The sequence below is a fragment of the Haliaeetus albicilla genome, chromosome 2 (genome assembly GCF_947461875.1).
Source record: "Haliaeetus albicilla chromosome 2, bHalAlb1.1, whole genome shotgun sequence".
Taxonomy (NCBI): Eukaryota; Metazoa; Chordata; class Aves; order Accipitriformes; family Accipitridae; genus Haliaeetus; species Haliaeetus albicilla.
In genome coordinates this window covers 23,551,177-23,566,287 of record NC_091484.1, presented here as the reverse complement: position 1 = coordinate 23,566,287, position 15,111 = coordinate 23,551,177, and the positions used below count along the sequence as shown (strand labels likewise).

The following is a 15,111-nucleotide window of genomic DNA, read 5'->3' as shown; positions in this document are numbered from 1 at the left end:
TTATTGTTGGGTTTTTTTCTTGCAAATTACATGAACTGTTTACGAGGGGAACGAAGACTGTTCTTACTGAAAAAGGCTAAATAGTTTCCATAGACAAGGACTAAATTGGAATGGTTAAAAGGTAAAGTATTTGCTATACGACAAAGGACAAGAGGAAAAGTTTTCAACAACGTGTAGTAAGAGAAGCAGAAGTAATTACATTATAATTGAATCACATGATGTAAGTGTCAAACTCTAAAATAAATATATAGGTCAAAACAATCTCTCATTCCCCAGTGGAACCAGAAAACAGTTGCATTTACTCAGAAAACACCTCTGAATAAGCCTGATTTTAAAATGTTACCTTTAATTAGGGTACAGAAAAGAAACCTACCTGTCTGGGACACTGTAGGTATTATGTTGAGCAGAGGTAAAAGTTGGAGCAGGAGTAGGACTGTTGTTTACAAATGTTGTAGGAGTATCAGGCCAGGGTGAGCACTGAAGATAAAGAATTAAAACTTAAGGTTCTCTTGACAATATGTTTTTTACTCTGATGCACACTTGTTTCATTTAAAGCCAGGTTTTATCCACAGAGAATTTTGATTTGTAATTCCAAATAAAGATTCCCTCCATCCCACACATTACATGCAGATACTCCAGGTAAAAATCAGTTCTGTTTTATCTTGTTCTTTCATGAAGACTCCTATTTATACTGTCTTCTGTTAACGAAATGAAGGTATTAGTGGTGGAACTGACAGAAGACCTGTACAGATTACCGAGTTTAAAACCAACCAACCAACCCACCCCAAACCATCTGCTGAAAAAACTTCTTTCATTCTAAAAGGGATGAAGGGGTTGTTTAAACTGCAGGTATCATGACTTGACAATAGGTGTTCAGCAATAGTAAGTAAAACTATGAAGCTGGATTTCACCTTGTAGATAAATTTAATGTATCTGCCCTGATGGCAATTAAATACAAATGGCATTTTCAGTAGAAATTTTGTGAATTGAAAATTTTTATTAATTTACTGCAGGACTAAAATGATGCTTACATGTACTGCTTTCTCTAAACTGCTTGGTAAACTGGAATTTTATACACAAATTTAAGTCATCACAGGTGTATGATGAGCTAGCTGTCCAATTCAGTCAGTCTTTTGGGGATTTTTTTTTTTAAACCATCATGATAAAGCCCTTCAAAACAAGACTAGCTTTTAATGTTTCCAATACCATTGCAAATCCAGTATTTTAAAGAAAAATAAAAACCAAGCAGATTTTGGTCTGTTCAAAGACAGACAGGATTAAAACAAGCAAGTTGTCCAAGATAAAGTAAGCTAAGACCATGCCTGTTAAAACAACAAAGATTTCCGATATACTTATCGTGCACCAGCTAAATACCCTGTAAGGAAATTTCCAGAGTTATATCATAACCCTGGGGTGGAGGGTGGGGGTGGAGGAGGAGGGAGGGGAACAAGTATGACCTAGTAGTAATAGAAACATGTTTCAACTATTTTGTGTTGAAAGACCCTTTCACTATCTGGGGGAAACAGTAAATGACTGCAATACCAGCTGAAATCTTCTATAAAACAGTTAACAACATTTCTGTGCTGGACTCCAGTCTTCACTCGTCAGTGTAAGATTGCAAGTTCCTCAGCATGGTGCATATAATTTAAAAAAAAAAAAAAAGTTTTGCATGCCAATAGCTTAAAAATTGGGAAATTCTTCATCTGTCTGAGATCTAATTCAGATCAGCATTTTCACTAGCCGCTGTGTACACACTGCCTTTGATTACATAGGCTACAAACAGTGCCATCCACACAAAACATGCTCTTCTATGACCTTCTAGCATTACCCACTCTTCCTCCTATTCTGTATATTCCCATCTGTTGTTTCTCTTCTTGAGCTCATTTTAACGTTGATCTCAAAGATGTTACATTACAATAGGTAGTTAAAATCGGCGTTCATTCCCCAATTACGTGGTCCAAAGCCATAATTTTAAAATAAAAGGTCAATATAATAATGTTAACTTCGTTTTTCTGAAATACTTTGCAAGCGTAATTAATTTTCTTTAATTTTCTGACATTCTCTCCCTAAATTTTAAATGCAGGGTGTTTATCTGGACACACAGATACAAGCTGTACATCCTCAGCCACTCTGCCATTACAAGATTCTTTTCAGCATATATTTAAATTCAGGGGCAGGGGAGAATGCATCGGTGTTGGAGAACAGCTTTTGAGCCCTTCCCAAGGCATGTATTGCAGTTAATGTTTCTGTCCTTTAAACCCAGCAGAAGTTGTTCACAACAAAACTCTGAGTTTAAATGCAGGACAAAGCACATTTGAGATATTTAGAAAAAGAAAATCCCAACCCAAAACATGTAGCCTTTCTCCTCCTAGACACACACTTTCCTACCTTGCCTCCTCTTCCATCAGAAATGTTACTAACTATCCACTGAGACTGAATCAGTTGGTTAAAAAAAAAAACAAAACCAAAAAAACCACAAAAACACCAGAAAGGGAAGAAAAAAGGTAGTAGTATTAGTAATTATACTACTACTGCAACATGCCTATTAGCTCAGTTCTCCTTTCTTCTGTCTTATAGGTTGTGGAGGGAAAAAAAGAGTATTTGAGCACTGAGATACTTAATTCTGAAAGGTTCAAGGAACAAGAAAGCCTAGCATTACAAAAAAAAAAAAAAAAAAAGAAAAAAAACCAGCAACAGAATATATTCTTCCAGCATCTTCTTGCAATTAACCCGAGCTGCTTATGCTTTTGGAATCACTCACATGCACAACTGTCCCTCACTTCGCAAACCCATCAGGTTCAAAAACAGGATTAGACAAATGCCTGGGCATCAAATCCATTAACACTAAAAAGACTAAGCAGGGATGTTCTTTCTAACATCCTACAGGACAATTCTGGACACTGCAGGGTTATGAGGGGAAGGGATCACAGAAAGCGGCACAGCTTCCCTGAAACAGCGCAAGCAATTGCCACTGCAGGGGACAGAGCACTGGACTTTACAGACTCATGGTCTGATCAATCGGGATATTTCTTACATTCTTAAGCCCAAAACTGAGTTAACCAAAGGACATTTGGCAAGCTAATGACTCTAATACAGAAGTCCCTGGCCACTGGACATAAACTTAGAAAAATGTCACTCTGTCACAAGGAAGTATCCAACTCTGTAAAAAGCCATCACAGAGAAGAAAAAAAGATTGGCATTATATCTTTACCCGTAATGAACAATGAATAATACTGGTGAATTTTCAAATAAGTTGTTTTTGAGGTCTCAAGACTAACTGCCCTCCGTTACTAGTGCACTCATACAATACTACCGATACAACTGCACTCCGGAAATTATGCCTTAATTTCCAAACACTGATTAATTCTTGAAAAGAAGAAAAATTATTTTGGTTTCAGATCTTTAACATTCTTCTGCATAGGCTGTGAATAAAGTTATAAAGCGTTGACCAATGGTTTTACTGAGTTAAAAAGGAAGATAGGAAATTTTTCTAAGTATGACTTTTCAGACTCAGGATATTTAGCATTTAAGCTCAGAACGTTCCTAACATCTGAAGAATTGCAAAAACTTAAGTTATCTTAAGCCACTGTTTAATGTCATTTCCCTTCCTACTTCCAATCTACCTGAATCTGCCCAAATTCATGCTTTACAACAGAGTAAAACTGAACATTGGCAAAAAACGCCATACTATACTCAAATACCAAATCAACATGAAAACAAAATGTACGTTCTCCAAATTAGGCTTATTATACTTGGGCACACAGCATCATCTTTAGACAACAGGGCAGCAGTTTTATTACACATGGGACAGAGCTTTTTCAAGGAACCTATAAAATACAGGGTTCTTGCCCCCAACAACAACAGTTGTTGTTGGCAAAAGCAAAAAAACTTCTGCTCATATGGACTTAATTATTCTGAATGCAGAAGTAAAGAAGTTATTCCCAACATCTGAAGTCACCCACATTACATATCCTGTATGCTACTGATACTGCTATATGAAGTATAGATAGATGTAAGGAAAAACAAATTGAAGAAGTACTATAGGCTTATGTTACTAAAATAGTTTTGCTCCAGCTCCACTTTCTGACTCTCAGCCTCCAGAAGGTTTTATACTCTAAATTTAAGCCACTTAAATATTTTCTGTAACTTCTGCACCAATCTTTCACATCCAAAACTTAATGTTCTGATTTATTTCAAGGCCTATACCTGGAAGTCTTCTAACTTCCATGTGCCCTATAATCAGTTCTATCTGCCAAAAAAATGACCACTTGACTAAGTTTACTCAAATTGTAGCTTTATATAGTCTAGCTTGTGACATACAATATATACTAAACTGAAAATCAACCAAGATACTGCAGACAGAAAAAAGTGCAAAGACCCAACTATCACAGCACAAACTTGCCCACTTTTTCAAATTAAAAGCAGGGGAAACAATCTGGTGGGTTTTTTTTTTTTTCTCTTCTTCCTTAGATAAGCCCTAGTTTCAATATATTTGGAAGAGAGGAAAAAATAAAGTACCTCCTTCATAAAATGGCCCCTGGATGAAGGTCACCTGTATATAAACATCCACTGATGTCCAGAAGGCAGTGTTAAGTTTGTAGCCTTTTATCTCTACAGAAAAAAAAAATCAATGCTCCATAGCACCAGAGAAAGTCTTAACAAGTAGTTAACTATGCATCTGTCTGTCTGGAAAATGCTGAGATAAACACTGCAGAAATTGCAGTGAATGCACTGAATTTTGAAACATCAGATGAATAAAAATGAATAATGGAAAAGTATCTAGATGGTATTCTTATGAAAATGAATGAGAAGGAAAAGATGGGTGATGGTAATTAGAAAAAAATTCTCTGTGTCTTCAGAAAGGATAGGAGAAGAGCAGAGCAAGAATGACCATTCAGAAAGGAAGGCTCACCAAACTCCTTGTATTGTGTTAGAATCCCATACGAATTAAATTGGAAAGAAAAGATATTAGATTCAATGTTTCCTGAAGGAAGCACAGTAAGAAACCAATCTGTCCAAATCAGCTTGTGGCTGAGCTGGAAGAAATCATATGGGGTGGGGGGGTGGGGGAAGAAACAAAATTAGCAATACCCAGCAAATAGAACAGCAGAATCTTGGAGGGGAAAAATGAAAAAGCCAACATACAAAATGAGATGCAAAAAGCAAGGAACAAAAAAGATAGCCTATATAATAGGTTAGGTGTAGGAGGAAGATAACAATACCCAGCTTTAAAAAGGAAGACAACTATAGATTGGATCAACCTAAATTTCTGGAATTCAAGAAAAGATAACAAAAACCTATTTCTCAGCATCTAGGAAGGTGCACTGGCTATGTAACAGCCAACACTCTCCACTTTGTCAAGAAAAACACACTCCAAACAATCCTGTTTTCCTTCTGTAACGGAACCACATTTCCTAGGACATGTGAAGTACAAGATTCATCATATATAAAGACCTAGTATGTAGAACAGTGTCAATTCTCATACTTAAAAGTAGGTCTTCAGTTTTTGTGTCTAAGCCTTTCTGTGATGGCTGTACTGTATATATGGTATATTTGATCTGCACATATGAACAGCCAATCTGTCTGATGGCTATGTTTGGGAGGACAGATTTGCAAAGACAGAATTGCTTTAAGTAGAAACATGCATCATCCCCAGTCCATATTTACACGGCCCACAAAAATAAGCCTGTCTGGTGACAAGAGAAAAAGGCTGATGAGTTGGCCTTCAAGCTGTAGATCAGACATCCCTTTTCTAGATCAAGCAAACAATTTGTACACTCAGCTTATACAGTTAAAAGCAGTACTTAATGAGTCTTTAGTGACTACCAAGGTTTCACTATGAATACAGCAAAAATAGTGTTTCATGGTATTTTTTATGGGCTTAGTGATTTCTAATAATTTGCTAATTATAAAGATCATTGTCATGATGGAACAAGTTATGTGTTAAATCTCCAGATGATACCAAGTTAGCAATGCTGAAAGCATTTCATCTTACAGGAATAAAACTCAAAATGGTCTCAACAAACTGACCAAATGATCTCAAGATAGAATTGTGTTAAAGGCAAATGCAAAACAGGAGTAGTCAGCGGCACAATTAAGAGAAGTGGAAAGCTGTACATAGCTGTTATTCCAAAATAGTGTGTGGGTCATCCTTCACCCCAAGCAAGAAGTGAACAAACACACACACACACACACACACACACACACTCTCCTTCATGTCCTTTGTGAAAGGCACTAGTACTACCTGTCCTACCTCAATTTTTCTTCACTACAATTAAGGTAACGCTGCCATTCATAGAAGCTTAGTATTCCAAAAGATTGTTAAGTTAAGAACAGGTTAGACAACTTTCAGTTATCATTTGGCTACAGTTTGTCCTACTCCGGGCAAGGGATTTGTCATATATTTTAAAAATACCTTTTTCTATTATTCTTCCTATAAGCAATAATCATTCAATGAAGTGCTTACAACAACAGAAAGAGAAGAGAGTGGGGGGGACGAGGGGGTGGGGGTGGTGCAGAAAGTAGAAATCCCTCCAAGGACCAGCTTCAAAAGATGCTTCAGTTGTGCTTTATAAGGGAAAGTGATAAAATCCTGTTTTCTCTTGTACCTCCCATCCCCAAGCAGGGCCATTTGGAACAAATTAAAGAATGTCTGCATAGCCAAAAATTGCTAAAGGTGCATCTCAAAAGAAAGAAAAAAACCCCAACAACCAAGAATAATAGTAGGTAAATTTAGACAGCTCAGTGCTTACAATAGTTTTGGGGGGTAAAAAAAATCCTCAGAAGAACCCATCTTTCTTAATATTGCTTGTTCCCCCCTGCCCAGTTCCACGGTTTATAAACAAGAGGCATACGCTGAAGTACTTCATAAACTAAACCTTATATGTCACTTTCACAGATCATAAATACAAACTAAATAATGTCTGAGGGACAATGTCTGCTGTGAAAGAGCTGTCAGCACAATATGCCTGTTCAAAAAACAGTCAAATAATTGTCTTCCACAGTCACATCATTAACTGACATTTAAACTTGCCAAATGGAAGACGCAGGATTGTTTCTCATCTGAAAAATGTAATGTCTCAATGATATTCACCTTAAGAAACAGCATTTAAGAAATCTAAAATGCTAACCCTTGACAGAAAGAGTGCGCAGGATATACGTTAGATTCATTTTGGGGGCATATACAGGGGTTAGTGTACACGTATAATGAAGATGTGCTGACTCTTCTGAACTGCGTGAAACCTGCTTGGAGTACAATATGTAGATGGCTAAAGGAAGAATCAGTACCTAACGATCAATGATCTGCCACACTACATGGCGTTTTAAAAATACTGATGTACATGGAAACTTATATTGAATGTAAGTACAAATACGGAACAAAACACTGAATTTCACTGTTCTTACTTCCACTAGTTACACACATACAGGAAAGGCAAAGGTTACTTCATTTAAAGTCGCATAAATGGAAAGCTCTTGACTTTTAAAAGTTACACAGTCCCTCTGCAACAGTTTAAGTGTTAGATTTAGGAAGGATTCCTTTGCTGAAAACAAACATGGAGTAATTGGTATACATAAAAGTGAATAAAATTAAGACACAGCAATCAAAATATTTTTACTTTATATAATGGAAGTTTCTCCTATATCTAACACTGCACAAGGTATCTTGCACAATGAAAAGGTAAGCAGAAGTCCCTTACACTGCCTCGCTTTGCCAGAGAATCACCGTAGTCTGCTGGCAAAGTCCGCTTGCTGGACTTTTTCTGCTCATGTTCAACTGCATCTTCAATTATAGGCTCAAGCCTCATCTGGACAAACACCAAAGATTTGGATCAATTTCTTTTCATTATACAGTGAGGAAAGATCTAAAAGCCTTGTAAAAACTTCTGAAATCTTTAGAAAACTGCATAGAACTCACTGATGTTTAAATAAAAAGGAAACGCAAAAACCTACTGAGGCTCTGGCCTTAAATTCAGTAATCTCCAAAAAATAGACTTTGAAGCTCATATTTGGCACATAATTAAATTCTAGGTTCCCCCCTCTTTTTTTTTTTTTTTATTTCTGTTCAGCTGCAACGTTTTTAGATCTGTATGAAAAGACTTGCTCTAGGGTTCAGTACAGTCAGTCAAATAGTGTTCAATCTTAGTGTGCTTTAATACAAGCATCTATGGAGTATCTAAATGAAAGCTTACTAAACAAAATCTTAAAATTTAATGTTGCTGTTCACTGGACAGGTTTGTCAAATAAAAAGCTTATCTTTGCGTAGAACTAATTCTTCCCCAACCCTTCCAAGACTGCAGCTAAGTAAGATGCTGTACCTATGTATTTTCTCCTCAGTCAGCAGATGCAATTCTATTTTGTTACCTCTGTAAGAACTGTGGTGTCATATGAAGGCTGATATTTTTCTTTTTCATGTGCAGTTCGCTTTTCCATCTTTTCTCTGTCTGTTTTCTGTTTCCTGTCTGCTCCTTTTGGCTAAAAATGAACAGTTACATGAACAAGAACGCAAGTGGAAAATGGTTTTATAATTGAAATCTGATCTGAGAAGTCAAGCAGTAATATAAAGATGTCCCCCATCTTTATAAGAGCTTCTGAGAGACTTATTAAGGTTCTGTTTTCTACTGTTACCTTAAAAACTTTGATTTGACAACTGGCTGAATGCAGATGATCTGTATATTCTCCATTTTCAGTCTGTTTAAAAGTGTCAACCTGAATCCTAAAAGGAACTCCTTTCTCTCCTCCATGTTTACGAGGGGTAAATTCAGTGCTGATACAATGTACCTGAAAAAAAAAAAAAAGGACCCTCACAAGTATTCTAGACATGAATTGTATTATGTGTTACCAACATCATATAAATTTTCTAAGGGTAAGTAACAAACTACCCAGCCTATCTGAGGACCAATCTGCATAAACTAACATTTCATTCCTTTTCATGCCTACATGTAAATGAAGCCAGAAACATTACACTTGAGCTGACAGGGAAGAGGGGAAACAAGCAAGTGTGTCATCAAAACTCTCCAAAAAGCAGAAGTCATTATAGATTTTTATTAAATGAGAACTTGCTGGATGTTAAAAAAATGTATGTGGATGACAACTATATCTATCATGAATATAGCAAAAACTTTTTCAAGATAATATTGTCCAATGCATTCTAGCTAGAATAAACTTCAGAGTTACTTGGAACAAATATTACCAAAGCTATAGAAGGTCACTGACTGGAAGAGTTTTTTAATCTCATGTGAAACCAGGGTATTTTCAAATATGCCCAACTTCCTATAAAAGTCAGCAGACTTTTTAATCAGCATGTAATTGCCTCAAGTGCTACATCAGAATGAAGACTGGGTTTATAAGCTAGAAATACCCCTGAAAGATATCTAAGGAGAAAATCAGCGTAACAGAAAGAGTTATGATGAATTTCACTGGACAGTGCTCCCAATTTTTTTTGCTTCCTCATGGAATTTTAAGCAAGCTGAGCACCATGGACACCTTGCATTCTCAATGACTACAATACTATCTTTTTATTTCCTATGGCCATCAACAACAGAGAACCATAGACTAGAAATTGAAGCTTTAAGTGTGTAATCAGTGCCACTATGCTGTGTTCTCTAGCCTTTAGAATAAGTGAACTACACTTGCATAATAAGAATCAGTTCCATTTTCAGTCAGTCTGTTATCACTTCTTCTAAGGAAGTGCATAAACAAAAATATTCAATAGTTTATCTCACTCTTCCTCAAGGAGACTACATTTTAGTAAATATGTAATTCTTACTAGAAAAAGTGCCTTTGATTGTACAAGATCAAAGTTAATATACTGACAATATGGAATTTAACCTATTTTGGCAGCCTCAGTAAAAAACGCTGCTACCTCAAACTTTATACCTATACCTTTTTATTTTATAATAAAAACAGATCTGAGACAAAAGTAAGCTAAAAATTCCAATGCAAAACCGAACATTCTATCTAAATAATTTCCAGAGAAAGCATGTTCAATTGCCCTGAGTATCAAATACATAAATAATAAAAATCCTACTACAAGGAAGCCTACTGACATAGTAAGAAACACCTTTGAATGTCTGATTTAAAACCCTCTTTGTAGCACATAATTTTTCATTTTGTATCCTCAAGCCAAGCCTCTGCTGAAGCTCACCACCAGAAGAGTGGGCCTCAACTAAAAAAAGAAAAAGAAGTAGTGACAGTTATTTAGAGGGATATCAATTAATTCTAATAGTCCGTATCACTAAATATTTTAACCATGACAGCTTTCTTCAAAGAGCTTTTTGAAAGCCTTTTATTTAAATTGTTTTTAAAAGATGCTTTTATAAACCCAAATCAAGTTGAAAAATCTAACCAGGGACCATTATAGAACTATGAACCTGTGTTTTTTACAAAGCTGGTGTTTAATGGCTTTCCCACAAATAATAAACTGAGAAGCTTCATAGTGCAACTATACTACTGTTTGTGACCTGAAAGGCACCAAACACAGACATTCAGTCAAGTAAAGTTTCAAACCTGAATAAAAGCAGATGTACATTTTGTTGGATCCCACAAAAATTCAACTGCATTGAGCTGGCTTGGATTTGTCTTGATATCAATGACTCCAACAGACATTGGAATATCTATTAAAATAAGTAGTATATATTTCAAAATAATCATATTCCAAGAAAACACTACAAATAAATTTTAATATAAGGTTACCATCAACAAACACAGATAGGGTGGAAAAACGTGGGCTTCGGTGGCTTGACCATAGGCTCAGAAACAGTTTCTTACGACTGTCTGAAGAATCTTAGTAGACTCAACATACAAAGTGCTCAGGGTTTGGGAGTGGGTTTTGATTCCCCTCCTCCCCCCCTACCTCCCCTCCTGCCCCATACACAGCTTATGCACCAAAAATGACAAAAGTTATGCAAAATACAGAAACCATGTTGGTGCCATTTCCACAACCTACCAAAGCTACCTTTGTATGTGTTCTCCTAATTACTGTAAGATTTAGTAATCAATATTGGAAAGATTACTAAATGTATAAAATTGCAGAGTTGCTATGTTTCTTCTGTAGCACTTAAAGGTTTTAAAGGCACGTGAAAGTGGTAAGAACACTTACATTCAAAATACACACTATGACAAAGCAGCATACAGAAAACTGGTCTGTGTTTTTTCACCAGCCCTAGCATAAATGTGACCATAATGAATTTAAATTTGGAAATTGAATTTCATACGGTGGCAATTGATAGAAACAATTATACCTAAGTCGAGAAGTCTGTCCCCAGGGCGGTTCCACTTCCAACCTTCTAGCTGCTGGTGCTCCGTATATTGCAACCTTCTGTCATGGAACACAACTCTTATAATACTCTAACAAAGAAAAAAAGCATCTGATGAGCCACAAAGTTAGTATACGTTTAGAAACAGCCTGAAGATAAAGCACTAAAACTTTCCAAAATAGCCACAGTGCCAATAAATACCTATTTACAGCAAAAAATTTGGCAACCATCAGTATCCCAAAATATTCCAGAACACAGAAATAAAACTGAGCAGCAGGAGATATTTGAAAATGTAGTAAAAATGCAGAAGGTGAATTACATCTGACTGCATATTCTAAAGGTCACCGTGAATTACATGCAGTGAACTGAGCAACACTGACAGCACAGTATCAACACTGTGCAGGCAACACCAACTTATTTTAGAAAACAAACACAAAAGACTTCACTTATTCTGAAAAACAGTGAATATAGTTTGACCATTTTTTTCACGGGGAATTCTGTGAATTTTTGTAGAAAGTTTTAAGAAATAAAATTAATAGAAAATTCCCTTCCTAGTATTTATAAGCTTATTTACAACAAATCTATGATTTTAATTAATAGTAAGAAGTAATATAAAACTTCCAAACTTTTCCAACTATCCTAGCTGAAATATGAATTTAAAATACTATGACATGATTAACTTTATTCAGCTAGAAGCAATTATACAGCAATACCTATTTTTGTTACCAGTTCTTGTACAACTGTGGGCTTAGTCGTATTCTGCTGCATGAATGCACATATAAAACAATTTGTTATACAGAGGGGGAAAAATACTGAACACATACATTAAATCAGGTATTATTATTCATTATATGAATCAGTTGCCACAGCTTCCTTTTACTCAGCAGAAAGACATGGGCTTACGTAGTGGAGATTCACTTCATCTTAAAACAGATCAGACTGCAGACCTCACAGAGGATACATGATTAGCTCACCTTTAGTTATCTAAAGTTGCATGAAACAAACCCATTCATAAATGGGGAAATGCATACATGTATATTCTTTTAATCTGTAGTAAACCTGAAATAACAGAACTATGCATTAGGTTCCACTGTGCCTATTTTCTTTATTGGTCAGATCAGCTGGTCCACCTCCCGCCGTGAATCAGAATACAATAAAAGGTTAAGAACTACTCTTTTCATATGCAAGCAGCAGAGATTTGTTAGTAACACTATCTAGAGAACTTCAATTCACCTTCACCAGTTTTCCATTGATCTCCGGTATGTCTCCAGCTTTCCGATTATCTAGCATCCGTATCTCATAGGACTGACCTTTAAAGAGAAAAAAATTTGCATCAGTAGAAGAGTCAGAGCACAAAGTTATTTTGTGTTTAATGCACCTGAATTAGCTTTTGGTCCACAGTACACAAGAATACCGGTACCTGAAACCTCTGTTTAAGAGATTTTTTGTAACAAGGTTCGCTTCACAGCATGGGAATTAATGGAACAAAATTAAACTTTTCAGTCCCTTTAAAACTACAGATACTTTTAGAGTTCAGGTATTTCATTTAACATGAAATGTAAGTACTTGTTTCTCTATTTTTTTTCTGAAGAAAAACTTTTCAAAGCTGAATTCCTTTATTTTTAAAACTGATGAAAGGCACCATACTGAGAACCATAAACTGGTCTTCCAAAACAAACTCTGGCAGTTTTTACTCTTCATGCAACATACATACTACTCTCCCATGTTTAATTTTGCCTGTGTACCTGTTGCCTTTGTATGATTTTTAAGCTTTGTATGATTTCAGAAATAAGTCTTTAAAAGAGCCAGTTACTGGTTATTTCAAACAGGATGAGTGAACCTATCTTTCCAGTGAATTTGATGAACTGTTATGCTTCAAAAGAGACAAAGCTCGAAGTAATTTATTTGAACTGCAGGGACTTTCTGCTTCCAAGGTGAGCAGCACATATTAATTTGCAAAATCACATTTCCCCAATTAAAATATAGGACAAAATTTCTCTGCTTTTTCCTGGAGAGTAGCCACAGGAGCAAGGTGACATAAGGTGCTAGGAACTGCCCGCTGCTTAACACTGAAACTGCAGTAACCTCTTTCATAAAAATCACAGAATGATCAAGTTTGGAAGGGACTTCGGGAGGTCATCTTGTCCAAGATGCCTGCTCAGGCAGGGCCACCTACAGCCAGTTGTCCAAGACCAAGCCTGGCTGCTTCTCAGTATCTCCAAGGATGCTCATCTAGCCCATGCTTCATTAGCTTCTCTATAAGGATCTTATGGGAGAAAATAGCAAAAGCCTTAATGAAGACAATGACTTGTAAACAATATCCAGTGCGCTCCCCTTGTCTACCAAGCCAGCCATTTCATCATAGAATTTTATCAAGCTGGTCAAGCATGACTTCCCCTTGGTGAATCTGTGCTGACTAGTCCTGATGACCTTCTTGTCCTTCATGTGCCTGGAAATGGTTCCCAGGATTAGTTACTCCACCACCTTCCCAGGGAGCCTGTAGTTCCCTTGGTCCTCCTTTTTGAAGATCAGAGCAACGTTTGCTTTCCTACAGTCCTCAGGCACCTCTCCTAGTCACCATGATCACTCAAAGACTGTTGAGAGTGGTCTCACAATGACATCTGCCAGCTCCCTCAGCACTCATGGGTGCATCCCATCAGGACCCATGGATTTATGTATGTCCAGTTTGCTTAAGTATTCCCTGACTTGTTCCTCTTCCACCAAGAGTACATACTCCTTGCTCCAGACTTTCCCCCTGATCTCTAGGGCTGGGATTCCTGAAGACCAATGATGCTAGAAATGACTGAGGTGAACAAGGTATTCAGTACCTCAGCCTTTTCCATGTCCTGGGTCACCAGGGCCCCTGCCCTGTTCAGCAGAGGGCCTGCATTTTCCATAGTCCTCCTTTTGCCAGTTACGTACTTACAGAAGACCATCTTGTTGTCTTTGACGTTCCTCACCAGATTCAATTCCAGCTGGGCTTTCGCTTTCCTGACTGCACGTCAGCATGCTTGGACAGTGACTCTGTATTCCACCCAGGCTACCTGTCCCTGCTTCCACCTTCTGTATGCCTACTTTTTGTGTTTGAGTTGTGCCAGGAGCTCCTTGTTCATCCATGCAGGCCTCTTGCCATTTTTGCCTGACTTCCTGCTCATTGGGATCCAATGCTCTTGAGGATGGAGGAGGTGATCCTTGAATATTAACCAGCTTTCTTGGGCCCCTCTTCCCTCCAGGGCCTTATCCCATGGGACTCTATCAAGAAGATCATGAAAGTGCCTGAGTCTGCTCTCCTGAAGTCCAGCGATGTGTTCTTGCTTTCTGCCTTGCTGCTTCCTCTCAGGATCCTGAACTCCACCATCTCACGGTCATGGCAGCCAAGCCTGCCTTCGACATTCACATCCCCAGTGAGCCCTTCCTTGTTGTATGAGGTATAGCAGAGCACCTCTCCTCATTGCCTCCTCTATCACTTGGGTCAGGAAGTTGTCAACTGATGCTCTCCAAGAACCTCCTGGATTGCTTCACGCCTTGCTGTGTTGTCCCTCCAGCAGACACCAGGGTGGCTCAAGTCCTCCTATGAGGACCACAGCCTGTGAATGTGAGGCTACTTCTACTTGTAGAAGGCCTCATCTACTTGTTCTTCCTGGTCAGGTAGCCTATAGCAGACACCCACTACAATGTCACCCATACTGTTCTGCTCTTTAATCCTTACTCATAAGCTCTCAGTTGGCTCATCACCCATCCCTAGGTAGTGCTCCAGGCATTCCAGCTGTTCTCCCACATAAAGGGCAACTCCTCCTTCCTTATCTTCTTGCCCTGCCTTTCCTAAAGAGCCTGTATCCCTCCATTGCGATATTCC

The 15,111-nt window shown here is 37.5% G+C and overlaps 1 protein-coding gene across 6 annotated transcripts in view; it reads right to left on the bottom strand.

Moving 5' to 3' along the window:
• The window catches only part of UBP1 (upstream binding protein 1), a 40,145-nt gene that overhangs the window by 10,816 nt on the left and 14,218 nt on the right, over nt 1–15,111 (bottom strand). For 3 of the 6 annotated variants that reach the window (XM_069810430.1, XM_069810416.1, XM_069810423.1), the window contains 7 exons: nt 12,489–12,565; nt 11,241–11,346; nt 10,507–10,613; nt 8,626–8,778; nt 8,362–8,472; nt 7,698–7,805; nt 374–477 (listed from right to left, as the gene is read on the bottom strand). In XM_069810430.1, the coding sequence (XP_069666531.1) occupies nt 374–477; nt 7,698–7,805; nt 8,362–8,472; nt 8,626–8,778; nt 10,507–10,613; nt 11,241–11,346; nt 12,489–12,565 (766 nt within the window). The remainder of the gene's footprint in view (nt 1–373; nt 478–7,697; nt 7,806–8,361; nt 8,473–8,625; nt 8,779–10,506; nt 10,614–11,240; nt 11,347–12,488; nt 12,566–15,111) is intronic. The other 3 variants (XM_069810449.1, XM_069810440.1, XM_069810457.1) reach the window with 2 other exon arrangements.